This window comes from Pseudomassariella vexata, assembly GCF_002105095.1.
Source record: "Pseudomassariella vexata strain CBS 129021 chromosome Unknown BCR38scaffold_2, whole genome shotgun sequence".
Lineage (NCBI taxonomy): Eukaryota > Fungi > Ascomycota > Sordariomycetes > Amphisphaeriales > Pseudomassariaceae > Pseudomassariella > Pseudomassariella vexata.
In genome coordinates this window covers 159558-179420 of record NW_024467957.1, presented here as the reverse complement: position 1 = coordinate 179420, position 19863 = coordinate 159558, and the positions used below count along the sequence as shown (strand labels likewise).

Here is a 19863-nt window from a genome sequence, read left to right as displayed (position 1 = left end):
ATTATCGTCGGTATTGGCTATTATTATACAATGCCTCGATATTCAGAAAATTCGATTCAAGGCGCTCTCAACGATATCAATCAAGGGATATCCCAGCGCCAGGCTTCCCTCCGATGGGGCGTTCCACGCTCTACCCTATAACTTCGTTACGCCCCAAACCACGTAAGAAGGTACGATTAGGGCCTAATGAACGATTTGGTAACATTGTATAGATTAAGGAAGCGATGGATCGAGCCCTTGAAGTAGAACGGCAACGAGACCAGGTACAACGTCGGAATCAGGTAATACTGGACCTAGCTAAGGCGTCAGAATCTATCAGATCATACCTCAGGAAGCCCTAGAGCACAGCTTTCTATTAGAGCTGGTTGTACCTGAATAGCTATAATAGTACGTTGAATACACTGTTTCAAATACATTCAATTGGATTGCAATATGTGGCCAAAAAGGTGGGTGGCCGGAAAAGTGGTGTTGTACGTTATGCGCCCGGTTTTGTTTCCTGCAGACAAATGCCTGCTACATGATCCATAAACGCCACGTCCATTATTAATGCTCGTGCCTCGTAATTCGCAACGCTTCGCAATGAGCCCTTAGTCGTAAATATCCTCGTCCATGTCATCTCCCACGAGCTCGTCAACAGCATCCTCGTTATCAATCAACATGTCCTCATCGTCAATGTCGCTGTCCGTGTGATTGGGCATGACGTGGATCTTGTTGTTCACCAGCGTCACCCTAGCCACCTCACCATCCCTGATGCTGCCGCGCAGGATGAGAATGGCCATCCTGTTGAGTACTTCCTTCTCGATGAGCCGTGCGAGCGGTCTGGCACCATAGGCTGGCGAGTAGCCCGCATTGCCCAGATAGTCCTTAGCGTCGTCGCTGACTTCAATGAGCACCTTCCGATCATTGTCTGCCAACCGCTTCTGTATCTCACTGATGCGCAGGTCAACAATCTTGCGAATCTCCTTGCGTGTCAGACGGTTGAAGATCACCGTGGAGCTGATACGGTTGAGGAATTCGGGCAAGAAGTAGTTCCGCAGAGCATTGTTGACCAGTTCTCGTGTGGTCCCGTCGATTTTGCCGTCACGGCCAGTAGGGCGAGAAAGGAACTCAGCACCCAAATTCGACGTCATGACAACAATACAGTTTCTGGCATCGACGACACGGCCTTGACCATCGGTGATGCGGCCGTCGTCCATGAGCTGAAGGAGCACCGTCAAAACTTCCTTGGCAGCTTTCTCCACTTCGTCAAATAGCAGAATGGAGAATGGCTTGCGACGCAGGGCCTCTGTCAATTGACCGCCAGAGTCATGTCCGACGTATCCTGGCGGTGCACCAATCATCCTGCTCAAGGCATGTCGCTCCTGGTACTCTGACATATCGAAGCGAATCATAGCCTTGGGGTCGTCGAACAAGAACTCGGCAAGAGCCTTTGTGAGTAGCGTCTTACCAGTTCCCGAAGGACCACAGAACAGGAAACTGGGAGGTTGATTCGGGTTGCTCAGACCAGAGCGCTGCAGTCTGATGGCGTTCGACACAGCAGTGACGGCCTCCCGCTGTCCCACCACTATCTTGCTAAGAACCTGCTCCATCTTGATGAGCTTCTCCTTCTCCGACGTCCGGAGTCTCGTGACGGGGATACCAGTCCATCGAGAAACGATCTCGTTGATCTGATCAGGTCCAACGACGTCCGTTACCATTGAACCGCCCATATCGTTATGACTAAGAGCAGCATCCGCAGCAGCTTTCTCCCTCTCAAGTCGCTTGATCACGGTCTCTTGCTCAGGAATGGCGTAGTATTGAAGATCGGCGGCTCGGGCGTGGTCACCCACTCTTGCGGCATCTTCCGCTTTAACCTTGAGCTGATCTAGCTTCACCTTCGCCTCCTGGATCTCCTTACCCCGCCGCCTCTCGCTGTCGTACTTCTCACGGAGTGGTCGGAGCTCCTCCTCAACGTTCTCGGCGTCTTGTTTGGCCTGGGCGAGCCGAGCCTTAGAAGCCTCGTCTTTTTCTCGGCTCAAAGCGTGAATCTCGATTTTGAGCTGGCGCAGCTTACGCTCATAGGAATCGATGATTTCTGGCTGTGACTCTCGTGCAACTCGGACAGCAGCCGCGGCTTCGTCCACCAGGTCTACGGCCGAATCTGGCAGTCGGCGCGAGGTCAGATATCGTGCTGCCAGATTCGCTGACGCCACAATGGCACTGTCGGCAATGGTGACACCATGATGAACCTCGTATTTTTCCTTGAGACCTCGAAGAATCGAGATGGTTTCGGGAATGGTAGGCTCTTTGACAATGACCTGTTGGAAACGTCGTTCGAATGCGGCATCCTTCTCGATGTACTTTCGGTATTCGGCGAGTGTGGTCGCACCAATGCAGTGCAACTGCCCACGAGCTAGCATGGGCTTCAGCAAGTTTGCCGCGTCCATACCACCCTCGCCCGAAGAGCCAGCGCCCATAAGCAAATGGATTTCATCCACGAACAGAACGATCATATCTTTCGACTCGGAGATCTCCTTAAGAACTCCCTTCATTCTCTCCTCGAATTCACCACGGTACTTGCTTCCGGCAACCAGAGCTCCAACGTCGAGAGACAAGAGCTTGCACGCAGCGAGGTTGTCGGGAACATCGGCGTTGACGATTCGTTGGGCCAAGCCTTCAACGACAGTTGTCTTACCGACACCGGGTTCACCTATTAATACTGGGTTGTTTTTGGTCCGGCGGGACAAAATCCGAATAACGCGTCTGATTTCTTCTTCTCGGCCGATGACTGGGTCGATTTTGCCTTCCCTCGCCATGGCAGTCATATCAATGGTGAACTTGGCGAGGTTCTCATGCTCCTCCTCCGTGTCAGCTGTTTTGGAATCCACTCGCTTCGTCCCGCGGATCGTTTGAACCGCATCTTGCACCAACTTCGATTTGGGAATATTGGCGTCCTTGAGCGCCGCCGTGATCGTCGGATCTTCCGACAGCGCCGTGATCAAATGATCGACTGCGATATAAGTGTCTTTCTGCGTCTTCTGAAGTTCTTGAGCCTTTCTCAGCACGCTGCTGAAGGAAGGGGCCATAGACACGTTTTCGGGTGGCGGGTCTTGACTTGGCAGCCGAACCAGCGTCTTCTTGAGTGCTCGGTCGAAGAGTTGGGGGTCGCCATGTGCTCTCTCAATGACCTGTCTGAAGAGGCTGTTTTGCGTTCCGGGCGTCGGGTTCTGTTGGTCCTTGGAGAGGTCTGGCGGTGGGTCGAGAAGTGAGACTGCGAGGTGGATAGGAAGTAGCTGAGAATGGGCATACTGCTCAGCCAGAGCCATGGCATCTTCCAAGGCCTTCTTGCCCCGGTCTGTGAACTCCATTTTGTTCATGATGAGTTGTGTACAAACAGTGTCTTTCCACTGTAAAACCCAATTGGGGTGTTTGTGATTTGTGACTTGTGATAGCGTGCGTAATGTGTGTGTTGTTTCAAAGCGAGATCAGTACAAAAGGTGTGTGTCTTGCTTTCAATGCAAAGCAAAATGCGAAGAGTGTTACTTCAACAAGAGGAATCTGTATTGGGGTATCTTGATGTTTAGTTATGATAGGAAAACAGAGAGAACAAAGAAAGTAGCATGAAACTCGAAGGAAGCTTTATTCTCACTCTGCAGTGGATCGTGGAATTCACCAGAAACTTGGTTATGCCTTACGAGCCGGTGGTCTGATTAAGTGTCCTGTCTGGTGGCTCCAAGGCGCTGGGAGTCGCTGCTTGTTCATGCCCGATGGTGCATGACGTCTCTGGAAGCTGCCCGGTGCTTGGAGAAGGTTCTGGGCAAGTCTTGGTGGGATGTTGGTGGGTGGACCTGGACCCCTCCAACGGATCGGCGGACTGAGTACGGCCCGAGACTTGAGATTACAGGTCCTATCGATAAGCCACGTGATTCTGTACAAGCTGGAAGTTTTCGAAGCTCAATCGGGTTGCGAAGACGTGGGAGAGCGAGCGTGACACTCCCCAGCCGCCGCCATGAATATCAATTCAACCCGCTCGTTAGCGGTGCAGCTCAGCTACCTACCAATCGGTGTATCCAGGACCAGTATACGCTATGTCACAAGTGCGAGCAAGAAGAAGAGGGCGCCCATTCCTCCTAATTTCAAGGCGGGCCATGGAGAGAAGATATGGGTTTTCAACCATTTCGTCCGGGGCATGACAGTGTACGGCCACGAACCGGTGATGAAGGTGTGCACCAAGTTTCGAGCCAACAGGTTCAACCCTGGAAGCTAATCAAACCATCTTCCAGTCCAACCGAGCCTTGAAACAAATTCCCTTTAACGGCAAGAAACTCAAGCCGGCCAAGCTACGGAAAGACTACTGGCGGCCCATGGCCATGATCCAGTTCCCCGAGGGCATGGGCCATGTCGGCCGCAGCGTATATCACCTGATGCGCGAATTCCGAATGGCGCACGAGCTGAGCTGGGATGACGAGATGCTGCGCGACGACGCGACGGGACGGACCCTCACCAAGCACGAGCGGGGCGCCAAGCTCAACGACCAGAAGCCCAACTCCATTGCTGACATGGCCGCTGTTCTGGGGGGTGCCGGCAAGGGCAACAAGATATGGATGACCGTGGCCGAAGGGGGCGACAACGTCGAGACTAAAGCCCTCAACTTGACGGACGGGGAGACGGGAGCTGCTTTGGGTCTGGTCAAGGCGACGATATTTTGGAGCGATGCGATGGATAGGAACTACGCTTTGGAATGGCCGCCAAACGTGTCACACGCCGAGTTCGCCGGGTCTACTCAACAATTCATAGAAGAGGCTGAAGCACAGCAGGATACACAGGAAGGTCAAGCGGGCCAGGAGGGTCAGGAGGACCAGGAGAAACAAACGACAGCACCTGCTGAAGTGGGCATCGAGCAGTTACCATGGGCTCAACAACCAAGGAACCCGTAAGTATACAATGTTCACAGAGGTGCAAAAGGGGGGGAGAGAGGCTTGTGTATAAAGCTACGATATTTCCGAAAGGTTGACTATATCCCATTGCTTTTGCTCTGTCTAGTTGGACGTTCTGAGATGTACTGTACTTCATGTACCATACATGTATTATATGGTGTAAACGCATTAAAAACCAATGCATAAATACCCGACAACCTTTTTTAGAACTTGATAGCAAATGATTTCAGGTATTGATAATGCGGAATGTTTTCATTCACGCAATCACGGATGATTTTTTGTCCCTCCTCACCGTACTTCTCACGCCATTCGTTGTCTTCAGTTACCACGCATGATACCTTCTGTGAAGAACAGTGTAGTTAGTAGAAATAATCAGAATGCAGGCCGTAAGTTGCCAAAAACTTACGTGGTGTGTTTTCCTGGGAGATAAGGAAGTGCTTTGGATGGCATCATTGTGGAAGCCAATCCACTTTTCAAAGGCTCGCTCAACATATTCTTGATCCTCAGGGTTGTCCCAGGACAGCATGTCAGGGTGGAATTCAATGCCGGTCTCTCGGCAGAATGCCTGGATAACTTCTTGCGGCTTATCTAAGAGATCGTCGGCATCAATGACGGTGATGTTGATCTGGTCTTTGGCAACCCCATTAGTTATACCGTTAGTGGCTCCGTTGGTTGCGCCGCTCATGGGTGCCTCGGCTCCCGGGGCCAAAGACGGCCCAACGATATTCTGCTTGCGCAAGTAGTCGAAGAGTGTACGGAGCTCTAAGTAGCCAGCCTCGTTCGGCATGAAGCTGGCAAAGCCGGTGATTTCGTCCAGAGGCGGAACAGTACATCTGTAGAAGGACGGAATGCCGCGTCTAGGATGGCGAATCAGAAATGTAAAGTGATACTTTCTCAGAACGTCCAAAGGCAACACTGTTGGGTTGCCATCTGCCTTAATACCATTGGATGCAGTGCCGTTGACCTGCTTGTCGCCGTTGGCCGACCCCATTGTCTTCTCAGTGGCGACCGAGGGAGCAAGAGTCGCGGCCTTACCATCTGGTGGCATTAAATAGTAGGCCATGTCTTTGATTAAGACACGCTTCCCCTGTTAAATGGTGAGTAATTCCATTCTGTTGGTCACAAGTTGAGGTAATTATTCGGTAGATGTTCTACAGCAAGCTTCGATATCATTCGGGTTTGGTTTGGTTTCAGACAGTGATGGAACAGGACTGGGAAGGAATGTGGTGAGCAGTCATCCGACGTCAACATGTGAAATCGCTTAGCCCTCCAGGAGTTGGTCAAGCCAACTGAGTACTCCGTGATGGTCAACGAACTGACCCAATTTCTGCAATATTCCTCCGGGATATGTGGTGCTGTGCAGTATGCAGGACTTTATGGCACTCATGCAGGTGCAACCCGGATGTTGTATGCTTTTAGAATCAAGGGAATAACGGGTTGACAGTGCTTGCGACAACAGGAGAACACGAGAGCCCGAAGATGCAATGAACTTGAGGTCCATCGTATTGAAGAGATCAGAAGACAAGAGAGGGAGATGGTGTCGAACCTTGCTGCCTTCTCTTTCGAGACGATCTACGACATCTTTGTAGGTCGTCTTGGAGAAGCCACTACTTTCCCTAGCCGCCTCATTTTGGGCGTATCTCTCACTGAGCCTTTCGGGTCCATAGTAGAAGCTGTCTCCGAATGGTTCATGCGCACACTGTAGGATGTCCCGACGGGTCATGAAAACCTGTTTATTGGATGTGGTCAGTAACAAGTCGCAGGAAGCTGCCAATACGCCTCGAACGAACCCTTTCAAAGGCCGTGGAGCACGCACGCGGGTGTGTGGCCACAAAAATAGGTTTGTTAGACATGGTGACTGAGGTGAGACGTTGAAGGAGAATATATAGCACAGCAGAAGTTACGATGGATGCCTTTAGAGATGGATGCCTGACATCTTCGATTTAGGGTGAGGAAACTGAAGTTGACCGAAACGGAATTTGGGCTTGGGCAGAGGCAAGAACCAGATATAAATAGTGTTTGGAAAAGAGAGAAGCCAGTTGGACCACGGGCAGTAAGTAGAAGGAACGATGGAAGGTAACTAGGTACTTAGCACAGCAGAAGGAAATATGGAACATCGACCACCCCACGCGCGGCGGTACTAAACAACCTTCATGTCGCATTGCGAAAAACTCTGTACCTGGTCTCAGCCTATGGGCAGACTCTTCAGACGTCAGGAGCGAGGAGTTTGGGTCGTGACCAAAACTTGCACGTCATTTGTACGTTTGCAAATGTACAAAGAGCACCCCCTGCCCACTGAGACTTGTCAAAAATTGTGGCCAAGAGCTGTACGCTGCAGACGAGGCAGGAAACGGAAGTTGGGACTACGGCAACCTTGAATAGCTCGGTGGCTGTCGACAGGGGCATAGGGGCTAGAATGGCAATTACTTGTCCAAGGGAGGCGAAAATTGACGGCTAGAGAAGTTGCCGAATCTTTGGCGGCCGCTTCGGATGCCGAGATAGAGTAACAGGGTGGGCTATTCAATTAATGTCGTCTTGCATCGGTCATGGGATTTGCAGTTACGTTATTCATCGGCTTTAAGGTCATCTTGCTTTGCAAATGAATGTATTGGATGTTGGTCAACTTACCATGCTCAAAAGCGTTTTACCCCGCGGATAAGAGCTTCTCAACTGGCGATTGGTCGGTTGCACAAGCCGAAGATCGCGAGATGCACCAGTAGAAGCTCAAGAAGCTGAGCGGGAAGCTTAACACCAGGCAAACTCAAACTAGGGAAACTCAAACCAGAGGTCCCACCATCACAATGACATCACTGGTATGTCCACTCTGGTGGAGGCTTCAGGGATTTTCGGGTTTCAGTGTGATCTGTCCGGCATCCGCCCGGCATCCGCCCGAAAAGGATTATTTTGACTATGCCAATACGAGCGTATGCGAAGCTTGGCATTCCCGAACCGCCCATCACAATCGGCAAGCCGCAACATGCTGCCGTTTCGGGGAATCGGCCGCCATCTTCTCTTGAACAACCGGCTGCCGGTCCTAGAGATCACCTAACGGTTGTCGGCACCGACTGACCGGTCGGCAAGCGGGTAACTCTTGACGCTTGGAAACCCTGCAGCAGTTCTAAAAGTTTATATGGTCACCACCGGCTCACCGGCTACCCGGGTCAGACTCTGCTAATCTGAAGCGCAACCAGGAACGACGCGGTTTCGATTTCGGCAGGTACGATCGAACCCAAGTCGTTGTTGCCCACACAATTTTCGATATGTTTAGGGTGGCCCTAAAGGTATGGATCTACGGCTCCAGCAGTTACAGCGTACCAGAGCACGAAAGGGACATTCTCATCAGATACGTCGTTTCGAGATAATGGGAGAAGCGATTTGAAGGCCTCAAGATCTTACCGATACTCCAGGCACGCATGTTTGAATAGACCTATCTAGGTGGCATTGTAACATCACCTCCTACAAGGACTCTGTTAGGTTTACAGCTGTACATGGAATGACTAGGACTTGAGTTTATCACATGTATACATGAATAGCTGTGTGAAGATTATTCAGAAGCCCATTGTGGGGATAATTCAAACGTTACTTTAGTGTACTATTGACGATACTACAAAAGGGCAATATGGACCTGGCATGAATTTTAAATTATCTTTAATGTGCGTAGGATATGTACTTGCGAATCTAGTCGTGTACTCAAGCCGATCATCTAATATGCTTGATTGTTTAAGTAATTGTCTCTCACATGCAGCTTCCTGTACAAGATTCAACATGGTGAAATTATTAAAGGTCCATATATGGATACGGATTTGTTATTGCAATTATCACATAGTCTGGAGTGCCTCAGGATATTTTTACTAGTATTATATGGATTGAAAATATCCCTATACTGTCTGTAGCTACAGGTATGCATATTGACCGTTATGATGTTAAGTACGGCCACAACGCCTTTTCTCGTATGCCCCACGTAAACGGATACGAACTACATGATGTGTGTCACCAGAGCTTGTTTTTGATTAAATTGCTGCCGAAAACCGGGGTTGGTCTAACACAGGCCTTAGGGGACTTTCCAAACCTCCAAAATCCCAGGTTGGCCCATCCCTAATCAAGCCGTCCCCAGCTCCAAATATTCAGTCCGACCTTAACACCCTTCCTCACCGGTAATCCCGCATGCCATGTCTCCTCCCACCCTCTCCCCGTCCCATCAGGCCTGAAATTCTCCCAGAACACTGCGTTGCCAGCCACAGGCATAAACGTCACCCCCAGTACCCTCTCCCCTTCAGCCAACTCACCCTGCTCCTCCCCCTCCTTACCCCCAAGCTCCGGACACTCAACCCACCCACACCAATCCCCCTTCTCATCTCGCCTCCTAAGCAGCGGGAACTCCGTCCCCCCACCCTCGACGCCTTCGCTAGCTGCCCAGACCATGAACGTACTTAGCCTACCCCAGCCCCTAGCCCCAGATCCCCAGTCAAAGTGGTGCGAATAATGACCACCAGCTACGTACCTCTGAGTGCGTAGCCGTTCAACCCAAAGGTCTTCTCTGAAACCCTGGAAGGCGAGGGCGCGACGCTCGATGCAGCGGACTAGCTCGGTGCGCGGGAGCACGGCTATTTCAGAGTCACGGATTGCGGTGTTGCGGTGTGTGGACTCGCCGTCGTCGGTGATGGTTGACGACTCGAACAGGGGATCGCTGTTTAGCGGTGTTAGTCGTGTGGGTGGACTGTGGGATGAGTTCACAATAGTCTCATTGGCAGGATCTGGCCATATGATTGAATGCAGATGAGTGCAAGCAAGAATTCGGTGCGGACAGACCTGATGTCGAGGAGAATATCGCGCTCTTCAGGGGATATGAAGTTCTCTATGTAAATCACCAGTGGTGCCTTCGAGAGAATGTGGACTGAGTGCGTAGCTGGGGGACAGTTTGGCGCCGTCTCATTGGCGGCGTCAATGGCGAGGAGGGATTCATTAATGGGAGGGCGAGGTGTCCGCGGAAGTGTCTGGGGCTGATTGGAGAAATATTCCACTAATGGGTTGTAAAAGAAGAGCAGGAATGCAATGCCTCCCACTACGTAGGGGAACATGGCAATTGATGTGGTTAACGTTCTAAAGTTGGCCGTGAAATGATTGGCGCACTGGACAAGCTGTTGGATTTGCGCAGTGCCGCACCCGGACCAATTCAGCTATTACATAATGCCCCACGCAATGCTATGGCTACAACTTCAGTATGGGTACACATTTCTGGCAAATGACGGTTTCATACGGCCAACTCGAGTAGTTTCGTGTCCCCAAAGACCACAATTACTGTGTCTTTTTCTCAGTTTCCTTGCTCGGTGGAGGAGCGCGATGGCCAGTCTTGAAATAGACAGCAGCGAGCTTCCACACGACCCAAGCAAATCCAGCCAACACAACTGCAGCAGTGACCATGCTGATCGAAGCTGATCTACTCAGATCCAACACTGGGACAGATCCTTTCATCATAAGCCGCCCATTGCTCTCACTGGGCTCAGGATCTAGGTGCCAGAACACAGTGCGAGGGCCAAACAAGCCGTCAAAGCCTAGATTGACCCGATCAAAGGGGCTATTGGTAAATTTCGTTCCCTCTTCCGCCGCACAAGCCCAGAAGACAGCTGGGTATGGGACCTCAAAGGTTTGCTCGCCACCATATTGCGGTGCCTTGTAACGCAGATGCAAAGGAACCTCGGCGGTAAATGGCTTGTTCTCCTCGGTTAGTGGTTGGAGTTCGAGTAGAATACTTGAACCCCAAACTTTCATCACATAGTCTGGTGCCTCCAAGTTAACCGGCTGGCTGGTGTACCGTAATGCCGTCAAATTTTTAGAGGCCAAGAAGAGAGGGTCCTCAAGTTGATACTTGTCCGCAAAGATAGTCCTCGGCAAAGTAAGGTACGCATGCAGGGAGCAATAGGAGTCATCCACAGGTGGTTTGCTGGACTTGACCAGGACTCGCATGGTTGGGTGCATGCCTATAGGAGAAACAAATTGGGATACGAAACTTGTCCCAGCCTGCTTGTGACGCGATGGAAATGTGAATAAGGTCGGGGCAGGCTCCTTATCCTCTCCAAGAACGGTGAGAAGACCTGTTGCGCCAAGCTCATAGTATTCAAGATTCGGGGGTGAATACGGTGTTAACAGGCCAACTTCAACTCTGTGGTTTGGATGTGAACTGAGAGACAGTGGCTGTAGTCCATGTTTCCACAAGGCCGTGATCTTCACCACATGAGATATCGTGTCGTAGGAGAAATCAAACAACGGCGCTAACGATAGGCTCTGCAAAATTGACTTGCATTCGGTCTTCGACGGGGAGCATGCATACTGTGCAGCATAGTCCAAGAATGGCTGCAGGTGCTCGAGAGGTTGGTAGTACTGATACGCAGTAGAATGGGAAAATCGATCGTTAGGTAATCGCGTAAACGACTCCTGTTCAGTTTTAGTATTGCCGACTTTCGACCTCATGAGAGAGCGCTCACATTGGGAGAGGAGCAGTCGATGACTCCAAGTCTTCGAAGCAGTGAGCATAGTTGCATGCTCGGAATGACCGTGGCGGTCTCGTCCTTTTGCGGCGTGTAAAATACATGCAGTCCCGGAGACAGCCTCGAATTCCAAGGCCCGAGTGATTTGTACCCTTCTGGACTGCTCCATCGTATATGAAGTTCGTGGGTGACTTGCAACAGGTCCTTAAGCTCTGGCGGCAGCTCCTCTAGCCCCAGCGTGAAGCGGTCCTCTCGAACTGCTTTGATATCGGGTCCCGAGAAAGAACGGCCTGCGACCACGAGCGACGAAGGCTCAATAGCATCCTCGTTGTGGTGGAAGAATGTGATTCTTTGACGCATCTTGACGAGTTGGCCAGTGTTCTTTCCACACCATGTATTGCTGGATTGCTCACAATAAGATTCATACAGATTGTCGTCACTGATAGAATTCCTAGGAAGCCAAACGTGGCCCAAGCTCCTTAATTCCTTGAAGCAGCCATTCGCAGGGACTAAAATCAGCTCAGCTACGATTCACGTCACCCATCCTATGGAACAAAGTCCTGGAGCAATACGAGCTCATGTTTCAATGTAAACACAACCGATTTTAGAATCAGCCATAGCTGAGACCCATTGCCGGAAAGAGCTGAATAGACTAAGAGTCAATGTGTTACAGGCATGGGAATCCTATGCCAGAAGCTGCTTCATTAGCAGTAACAAGATAGGCAGGGCCATTGGCGGCAATCGGCACGCATTATTCCGGCAAAAGTTTCATTTTTTTGGCGGACAGACGTTGACAGACTTCAGCACCTGCGCTCGCCAAGACGCTCTACTTCGCGTCTTCGAAGATTCGTGCATTTCAAACCTGCATCACCTCAACCTGCGTCAAGGTATTTCCTCACGGCTATCATAGTTGTCGTGCATTCACCACTACCTCAACGTTGCCCACGCAAAGTGACATATGGCGACTCACTCCTGAGAGATGACCTAGTTCGTACATCTGCGAGGGATCTAGAGGCTCGGCACTCTTTTCCCATTCTCCTAAAGGCCTCGCTTCCACTGTACCACGAATCCCAACTCGCCAGCTTCACGAAGCGCAACCAAAATGGCTGCGCTTACCCCCGTTCAGATCGAGCTCGCAAAGTATGTGTTCACGTAGTCCTCGCCAGGCCATCGCATTAGTGTTGTTTGGATGCTGACTGAAGTTCCATAGTTCCCTCACCCAGGATGAGCTACCCACCAAGCTTCGATGCGCGATCTGCAGCAAACTCGCCGTCAATGCATTCCGCCTGCCGTGCTGTGAGACGGCCATATGTGAGAGCTGTATGTGCAAGAAAACTTGGGTATTATTGTCAACCATTAACGCTTCCCAGGCCAGTCAACTCTTCCCTCGTCGTGTCCCGTATGCGAGCACTCGCCTGTCTCTGGCGCCGACTGCACCATCTACAAGTCACTCCGAACTACGATCAGAGTATTTCTGAAAACCGAAGAGAAGAAGCGAGAGGCCGTCCGCCCCAAGACCAATGGATCTGCTCCTCCTACACCCATCGAACCAACATCAACTCTGACTGTGGCGCAAAACCCTACCGAGCCACCATCTGCATCAGAAGCCATCAACCAGGTCAAGGACGATGTGGCCGAAGCACCTCAGAACGCTGTAGATGAGCAGTCCGCGGCAGTAGCTTCGCCCCAACAGGATGCCTCTGTTGCGGCTCAGCAAGTCTCGAATGCTGTAAGTCCGAATCAGTAGATGCATTTCTGAAAAACCTTCCATCTAACCTTGTTCAGGATGATGTCGTGGTGAATCCATCTGGCGAGCAAGATGCCAATAAGGAGCAGACGCTTGCGCCCAGCGGACAGGACACATCAGAAAATGCCGACATGGAAAATGCTGACGAATCTGTCGAGACTGTTGAAGGCAAAGAAGGAGAACTGGGTGTGAGCTTTGGTCAGGATTCCATGAATGGCGCATTCAATGGCATGAACATTGCCGGCGGAGATATGAATCAGATGCAAATGATGATGGCCATGCAAAACGGAATGAATCCAGCAGCTTTTGGCTCCTTTCCTGTAATTGGTGAGTGCCCGAATCCCGTCTTCCAAACCTGGACCATCACTAAACAAAGCCGTAGGAATGGGCATGGGGATGGACCCGATGACAATGCAGAACATGTACATGAATGGAGGCTTTGGAGCGCAAGGCATGGGCATGAGCGGCATGAACATGAACATGGGCATGAATGGCTTCAATGGAGACTGGAACGGACAACAATCGTGGAATGTCGGCCAAGATAATTACAATCCAAATGCTGCTGGCATGGGAAATGGTGACTTTGGCAACTTTAACTCAGGCTTCCGTACAGGCTACAATTCAGGTAATTATGGCCACCAGAACCAGTTCAATGACTACGGCCGAGGTGGCTACGGATTCCGAGGAAGAGGCCGAGCACGTGGCTTCTACAGGGGGTATAGTCGTGGCTATCATCAAGGATATAATCCTCGCAACATGGGCAATCAGATGTGGACTGAGCAGATGGCTCAACAAGACTTCGCCGATTCAGCCGAGCAGACAGGTGAAGAGCAGAAAGCCATCAACACCAACACCGACGAGTTTGGTAGGACTGTCCGTTCAGACGCAGGCCAAATAGGCCAAACGGACGACCAGAACGGACATAATAACGCGGGTGAAAATGGCGAGGAGAACCCAGCTTCTCATGAAAGCACGGGACAAGTACCCCCAGGCAATGCCCCACACTCCGCAGTGGCCCATGATGATGCTACCATGTACAATGGCAATGTTTCTTCTTCCGGTCAATTTACGAACTCTGGCGGTGGTTCGATAGATGGCAACGGCGCCGTGCCCGCCGTCGTGGATGTACCCCTGAATGCACCGACTGGACCAAAGGCTATGCGTCAAGGGTTACCTAACACTAGCGCTCTTCATCTTCGTGCACGCGGCTTCATTGGTGATGGACGAAGCCCAATGTCAGGTACTAATGTTTCCATTGTGGAGAGCTCTGTCGAGGAACGACCTGTGTCTAGGAGCAGGAGTGGCTCCAGGCATTCGCGCAAAGATGCCGATCGCCGCCATGGTGACCACGGCCGAGACCGTGATCATGAAGAAGGGAGAACCAGAAAGGATTACGACAAGGACGGGGACCGAGAATACCAGTCCAAGACACATTCTAGAAGCCGTAGTCGCAGCAGCCGAAGCCGAGATCGTAAGGAGTCTCGCCGGCACCGACGGCATCGCTCAGAATCCGTCACGGATGATCGCGAGGATGAGTATCGACGTCGCAAGCATAAGAGTAGGAGATCTACGCGGGAGGATGACGATTACAAGAGAAGGACTAAGGATGACAGGTATGATGATAGGTCAAGATCTGCCTCGCCTGATGACCGTGATCGCGACCGAGAGCATAAGCGGTCTAGCCACCGTAGTCATAGGGATCGCGACAGAGATCGTGAGAAGGATAAGGAGAGAGACAGCGACAAGGATCGACATAGAAAGTCAGCCCACCGGTCTCACCGTGATCATGACCGCGAAAAGGATAAAGATCGAGAGAAGGATCGTGACCGTGACCGCCGCGAGCGAGATAGAGACCGCGAGCATCGACATAGGAGTCGCAAAACCTCCACCGAACCGCCTACACCGGTGGAGTCTTCTGACAAAGACTTCAAGCCTCCAACTGGCCCTCGAGGTAGCATCTCGATCAAAGGGGCTAGTTCGAAGGGAAGCGGGTTCGAGATCAAAGGGGCAAGCGGCAAGCCATCATCATCTAGCTCCCAGCGTCGCGAAACTGCCGACTCCTCCCGTCGGCCCTCGCAGTCCTCGATTAGCATCAACCTCAAATCAGGGTCTGCTGGCAAGGACCCGCATACTCTAGAGCGTGAAACACGAGATCGCGAACGTCTACTCAAGGAGGCACAGCGCATGGCCGGCCTCGCGGGCATGGCGAGTATGAAGCGCAGTCGAGACGCTGGCGACGACCGTGGAGGGCGCCGCAAGAGACGCAGCGAGGTGTCCTACGGCGATGAGGAAGAGCGCATGAGAAAACTCGAGGCCGAACGAGAAGGTGGTCGGTGGGATTAAGATCTTTCTGTATGTCATAACGGCGACACGTTCTTGCGCTGCAATCCCGGGCGGGATGGCGACTCTTGGGAAAATGCTTTGACCATTTGGCGGCATTCTGATAGATGATCTGCTTCGGAGCATGACAAAGCACGACACACATCCCTTGGTACGGTGCCGAAAAGCCATATGATGGCCAACTCGCGCATTCATCTAACGGCACAGGCATGGAAAATTGGCGTCCGGGTCTGACATGGATGGGTTGACCGCCTGTCGATCGCTTGGTAATAAAATTTTAGCAATCGTAGTACAATTGATTGCATTGAACGAACAAATTATGGGTATCTTGCGTGGCCGATTCTTTGGTACACTTGATGTAAATGTGACAGCACCAAATGTGTAAATATTCGGCCAAAGGTGGTGCTTCATAGAATATGAATTTCATTGGATAGAAGAGGCTCTGGAATCACCACCAGATGGGTAAGCGACGTGGCGCGATACTGAAGTACGGACAGTACGTACGGATGAGAATATCGTTATCCCCAACGCCATATGTCTGCGACTGTGACCCCTACTTCTCGTCGAGTGCTCTATTACAGCAAGAGATGATACATGCAAGCCGGTGTATGCAAGCACTTGAGAATAAACTGTTCACAGGTTTGGACCGAGTGTAGAATCGGTAAACTAAGCCTACTCTGCCTTCCCTCTCTAGCATGACCGTCAACTACCTTGCCCTAACATAGCCTACAAAGTATAAGTCAAAAGGGGGGTATCAGAATGTTACGTAGATTATGAACAAGTACTTCCTTCAATATCACTCGAATCACATATATCTATTCTCTCGCTGGTGCGCCGACTCTGTCTCCGGCCTTCATCCAGACCATCAAGAGACCAACGGTCGTCAACATCATAAAACCTTTGAACCCTTTCATCCTCCATAAACCAGATTCCCAATCCATAGCACAAACGCCAGCCCAACGATCTGCAGCCTCGGATCTCGCGCCACAACAGGTTTCGGTCTTTGCAGTATACCCGGTTCCTCTCGGCCTCCAACCCAGAGAACGCCGTTAGCATCGTCCACGCTACCTGGGTTGATTAGTGGCCGCTCATAACCATCTTCGCTGGTCCGTTCCTTGGTCTGGGCCAAAGGCGAGCCCATCGTGACGGAAGTTGTGCGCTCGTGGCCTTGAACGATTCCCGTTCCAAAAAGCCAATGTGTCAGCGTCTCCGTCGCGCGGTGCGTTTGGGCGCTGACGCATAGGAACACCGCTGCAATCAGCAACGTCTCGAGCATCCGTCCAAGGCCAGCAAGCCCCAAACCCCGCAGTGGACTGCCGTATCGGTCGAAAAGGCCAATTCGCAGTATTGCTGTGGCGTCACCTCCGAGCCACATGTGGTACTGCAATATGTACGTTTCGAGCGAGATCTTGCCTAGCGCCGCGGGTAGTGCTAGGTATGTGTTGCGGAGAGACCTGTAGGAGTTCCGCAGGAGGGCGAATGCGACGATTGGGATCCACGACATGTAAGGGTGTGCAAGGTTGTACTGAACCTTGTCGCCAATGGCCATCTGGGCCATCACAGTGAAGAAAATAATGAACAGGACCGAAAAGGTGCACACAATGGGCTTTATGGGTCGGGTGAGCGCATCAGGGAACGCGATGATAGCTAGGGCTGGATCAAGACGGCTGGATCCGTGGGTCCGTGTAGATCCTGTTAGTGATGAGCTCGGGAGTACCTGTCGTGTCTGCACGAGTGCGATTCGATGAACGATGCTGGCCGTCATGATCCCAAAGAAGACGATATATCGCTCCAAAGACAATCTAACGCGTGCTTCGCGCGAGTCCCAAGGCATGTGAAAAATAACACGACAAAGCGTGCTGAGGCCCTCAAGGGGGCCATGTATCATGACGAAGCAGCTGGTCAAGACGGCTGAAATCAAGACCTTCGCCAGGAGAAGAAGTGGATCTTGATTCCACCTGCTGAGCACCCGAAGTGTAAGCCACACAAACAGATACCAGAATGTGACGACCGATGCAAAATAATAAAACATGTGGTCGGTTGTCATCATGTAGGGTAGTATGGCGCTCAACGCGTTTGACCTGAAGATGACAGCGGCCAAGCGGCGGAAGGAGAAATCCCCCGTCTCAAGTAGATGACGTGTATGACCATAGGCATTTAGGAAAATGTAGGCGGAAACTAGAAGCCTAATGATCTTATAGGCCCATAGAGTCTGTGATGCGTAGTTGTAATGATAGAAGAGGATCAAAAATTGCATCCACCCTTTCCACTCATTCGACTGCTCCCGGGACAGAAATCCAGAGTCATCCTGGCGCAGCGGCTCCGACACTGACCTCGCTCGAATCGGCGAAGACGTGGTGATATTCCGCATATTTGCACTTCTGCGAAAAAGGAGACTAATGAGGCCAAACACTAAACAGCCGGCTACGAAAAAGCCTTGATAGTAATGCCGTTCAACTTTGACGAAGTACTGCGTTCTGTCCATAAACCAACACCAGACCATTGCGAAGAGTATGGTTCGCGTTGCTCGCAGGACGTCGTTGGAAGGCATGAGTTGTCGTATCGACTTGATATGGCTGTTGCACCAAAGTAAGACTGGAAGTACAACTACGCCCATGAGCAGCAGCGCAGGCTGGACTCGACTCTCTCTCGGGTAGGCCATGCAGCACGTGCGGGCCATGGGAATCTTGTGGCCGACAGCAGCAGCGTTGCAACGCGCATTCAACGCGATATCGATCTTGCGTTCAGCCACGCTATCTGTCACGTGGATCCCGGTTTCCTCAAATGCTTTCCAGTGGTTTTGGGTCATTTTGTTGTAGGACCACATTATGTGCGAGGTTTCATCGCTCGAGAGACTTGCCAGGTAACTGTTCATCTTGTTAACTTTCTCCGGCGTGATGGTTTCAGCTCGGCCAGGAGATAGCGCGTCGTACAAGGGAACCTGGACTGGCGCCAATAAGATCTGATTCGGGGCCGTCTCATAGTTCTTCTTCAGATTGGCAGTCGGGACCGTCATAGTGCCATCCAAATTTGAGCGCAGGTGCGGTATGATGTCGTCGATACCACGCTGAAAGAGGGTAAAGTAGTCCTCTCCGCCATGCCGCGCAGCCCAGAGGCCGGGTGCGCTGACCACTATGAGACCGGCAGACTCCTCATCTTGGGACTTCAATGTTCCCACGTCGATGAGCGTCTCCTGGGCACGGAACCGCGTCAACTCGGTGGCGAGTTTGGTCGAATTTAGCCACGGGTCCCATATAAACTCGAGTTTCACGCCTTCGGCCTCGAGCGACAGGTCCTGCTGTTTGGCGCCTGTGGAAAAGACATCAAGTACAGCAAGCCCTGCTTTGACATGATCAAGCCTTGCTGCTGCGGCCCAGTAAACCTGGCGAACTGTCGAATCCCCGGCGAAGACCACCCTGCGGCCGGTTAGACAGTCACGAAAATCGTCCCGTGAGAATTCTCTCATGCGACATCCGCTGGGTTCCCATCTCTCAAACTCCCGATACAAATGACTGTTGGAGTCTGCAGGAGGCCATGACCCATCGTTGAGCAATGCTCGACAGCCATACGGATCATATTGGCCTGTGTTGCAAGTCAGATTGAGTCCATGTCAATTTCGGGTAGCTGGTCACACGACCCGCTGGGACGACACCAATTCAAGCAGTTGTGGGTGGACTTTGAGATCTTACCATAGGAGTAATATTGGTAGAAAGCTGCCAGTAACACCGCAAACAACGCAGTGTTGCACACATTGTCAAGCAATCTGGACGAGCGAACGAGAGGTGCAGACCATCTTTGCTGCAGTCGTGGCATTGCCGCTGGTTACAATGAAGGTCCCGCTGGTTCCTCGTTTTACTGCATGCGGCAGCTCTCCTGTTAAAAGAGCACGGTGCGGTTTGCGGAATTTCGGGGGATTAAGCGAAGTGTCAGAGGTTGCACCAAGCGTTAGCCAGTGAAGGTAGGCCGATGCGTGAGAGCCATGAATCAAGAAAAAGAAAGGAAAAAAAAGGAGAGATAACGACGAGCTCGACGATCGAGAAAACACGCGCAGGATGACGAAGTTTACAGGAGTGTTTCGACGCTCTAAGGAACGAGCCCACGTCGTTTTCTTTGCCAAGCAGCCAACATGGCAACCACAACCGGCCAAGCAGGTTTGCTCCGGGGCCTTTGGGTAGTGGCAGCCCGCCCCAGAGTTTTTGCCCATTACTGGCTCGACTGGGGTTTCCTATGCTGGGGGTTTCTTTATCGCTGAGAGATCTGCATTGCAGCGGTCCAGCGATCCCCTGTCCATCATTACAGGGCCTTCCTTCTTCAGGAAGAGTGTCACGCGAGCTTCAATACGGCCTACCAGCAGTCGGGGAGGGGTGCATTTGCA

The 19863-nt window shown here is 51.6% G+C and overlaps 7 protein-coding genes across 7 annotated transcripts; 2 read left to right on the top strand and 5 right to left on the bottom strand.

Moving 5' to 3' along the window:
* Positions 1-359: 359 nt before the first annotated feature.
* On the bottom strand, positions 360-3811 carry BCR38DRAFT_419326 (P-loop containing nucleoside triphosphate hydrolase protein). The gene has a single exon (XM_040859305.1). It carries the CDS (start codon positions 3354-3356, stop codon positions 588-590), a length of 2769 nt encoding a protein of 922 aa, XP_040719467.1. The 5' UTR covers positions 3357-3811; the 3' UTR covers positions 360-587.
* Positions 3812-4123: 312 nt separating this feature from the next.
* Positions 4124-4763, top strand: BCR38DRAFT_310439 (transcriptional regulation of mitochondrial recombination-domain-containing protein; the record flags this gene model as incomplete). Its single annotated transcript, XM_040854649.1, has 2 exons — positions 4124-4201; positions 4263-4763. Coding segments are annotated over 2 exons (579 nt in total), but the record flags the coding sequence as incomplete, so codon positions are not given.
* Positions 4764-5017: 254 nt separating this feature from the next.
* Positions 5018-6919, bottom strand: BCR38DRAFT_86967 (uncharacterized protein). Its single transcript, XM_040865710.1, has 4 exons — positions 6707-6919; positions 6463-6645; positions 5323-6003; positions 5018-5257 (listed from the first exon to the last, which is right to left on the bottom strand). Exons 1-4 carry the CDS (start codon positions 6767-6769, stop codon positions 5120-5122), a joined length of 1065 nt encoding a protein of 354 aa, XP_040719465.1. The 5' UTR covers positions 6770-6919; the 3' UTR covers positions 5018-5119.
* A 2092-nt stretch (positions 6920-9011) lies between these two features.
* Positions 9012-9994, bottom strand: BCR38DRAFT_405225 (uncharacterized protein; the record flags this gene model as incomplete). Its single annotated transcript, XM_040857939.1, has 2 exons — positions 9012-9633; positions 9726-9994. The coding sequence occupies 2 exons, from the start codon at positions 9992-9994 to the stop codon at positions 9012-9014; spliced, it is 891 nt and encodes a 296-aa protein (XP_040719464.1).
* Positions 9995-10211: 217 nt separating this feature from the next.
* Positions 10212-11761, bottom strand: BCR38DRAFT_480699 (PIG-X protein; the record flags this gene model as incomplete). Its single annotated transcript, XM_040863304.1, has 2 exons — positions 10212-11348; positions 11399-11761. 2 exons carry the CDS (start codon positions 11759-11761, stop codon positions 10212-10214), a joined length of 1500 nt encoding a protein of 499 aa, XP_040719463.1.
* A 742-nt stretch (positions 11762-12503) lies between these two features.
* On the top strand, positions 12504-15491 carry BCR38DRAFT_405223 (uncharacterized protein; the record flags this gene model as incomplete). The annotated part of the gene is made up of 5 exons (XM_040857938.1): positions 12504-12541; positions 12612-12721; positions 12772-13130; positions 13187-13475; positions 13531-15491. 5 exons carry the CDS (start codon positions 12504-12506, stop codon positions 15489-15491), a joined length of 2757 nt encoding a protein of 918 aa, XP_040719462.1.
* An 800-nt stretch (positions 15492-16291) lies between these two features.
* BCR38DRAFT_86861 (10 TM acyl transferase domain found in Cas1p-domain-containing protein) lies at positions 16292-19508 on the bottom strand. Its single transcript, XM_040865707.1, has 2 exons — positions 19178-19508; positions 16292-19070 (listed from the first exon to the last, which is right to left on the bottom strand). Exons 1-2 carry the CDS (start codon positions 19299-19301, stop codon positions 16399-16401), a joined length of 2796 nt encoding a protein of 931 aa, XP_040719461.1. The 5' UTR covers positions 19302-19508; the 3' UTR covers positions 16292-16398.
* Positions 19509-19863: the final 355 nt, after the last annotated feature.

Bases quoted from the DNA above. Each gene is read 5' to 3' on its own strand.
- BCR38DRAFT_86967 (XM_040865710.1), bottom strand. From the start codon at position 6,769: ATGTCTAACAAACCTATTTTTGTGGCCACACACCCGCGTGCGTGCTCC. The intron at 6,004-6,462 runs GTTCGACACCAT...ACCATTTAACAG, and splicing joins TCGAAAGAGAAGGCAGCAAG to GGGAAGCGTGTCTTAATCAA. The intron at 5,258-5,322 runs GTAAGTTTTTGG...TGTTCTTCACAG, and splicing joins CTCCCAGGAAAACACACCAC to AAGGTATCATGCGTGGTAAC.
- BCR38DRAFT_419326 (XM_040859305.1), bottom strand. From the start codon at position 3,356: ATGAACAAAATGGAGTTCACAGACCGGGGCAAGAAGGCCTTGGAAGAT.
- BCR38DRAFT_86861 (XM_040865707.1), bottom strand. From the start codon at position 19,301: ATGCCACGACTGCAGCAAAGATGGTCTGCACCTCTCGTTCGCTCGTCC. The intron at 19,071-19,177 runs GTAAGATCTCAA...CTTGCAACACAG, and splicing joins CTACCAATATTACTCCTATG to GCCAATATGATCCGTATGGC.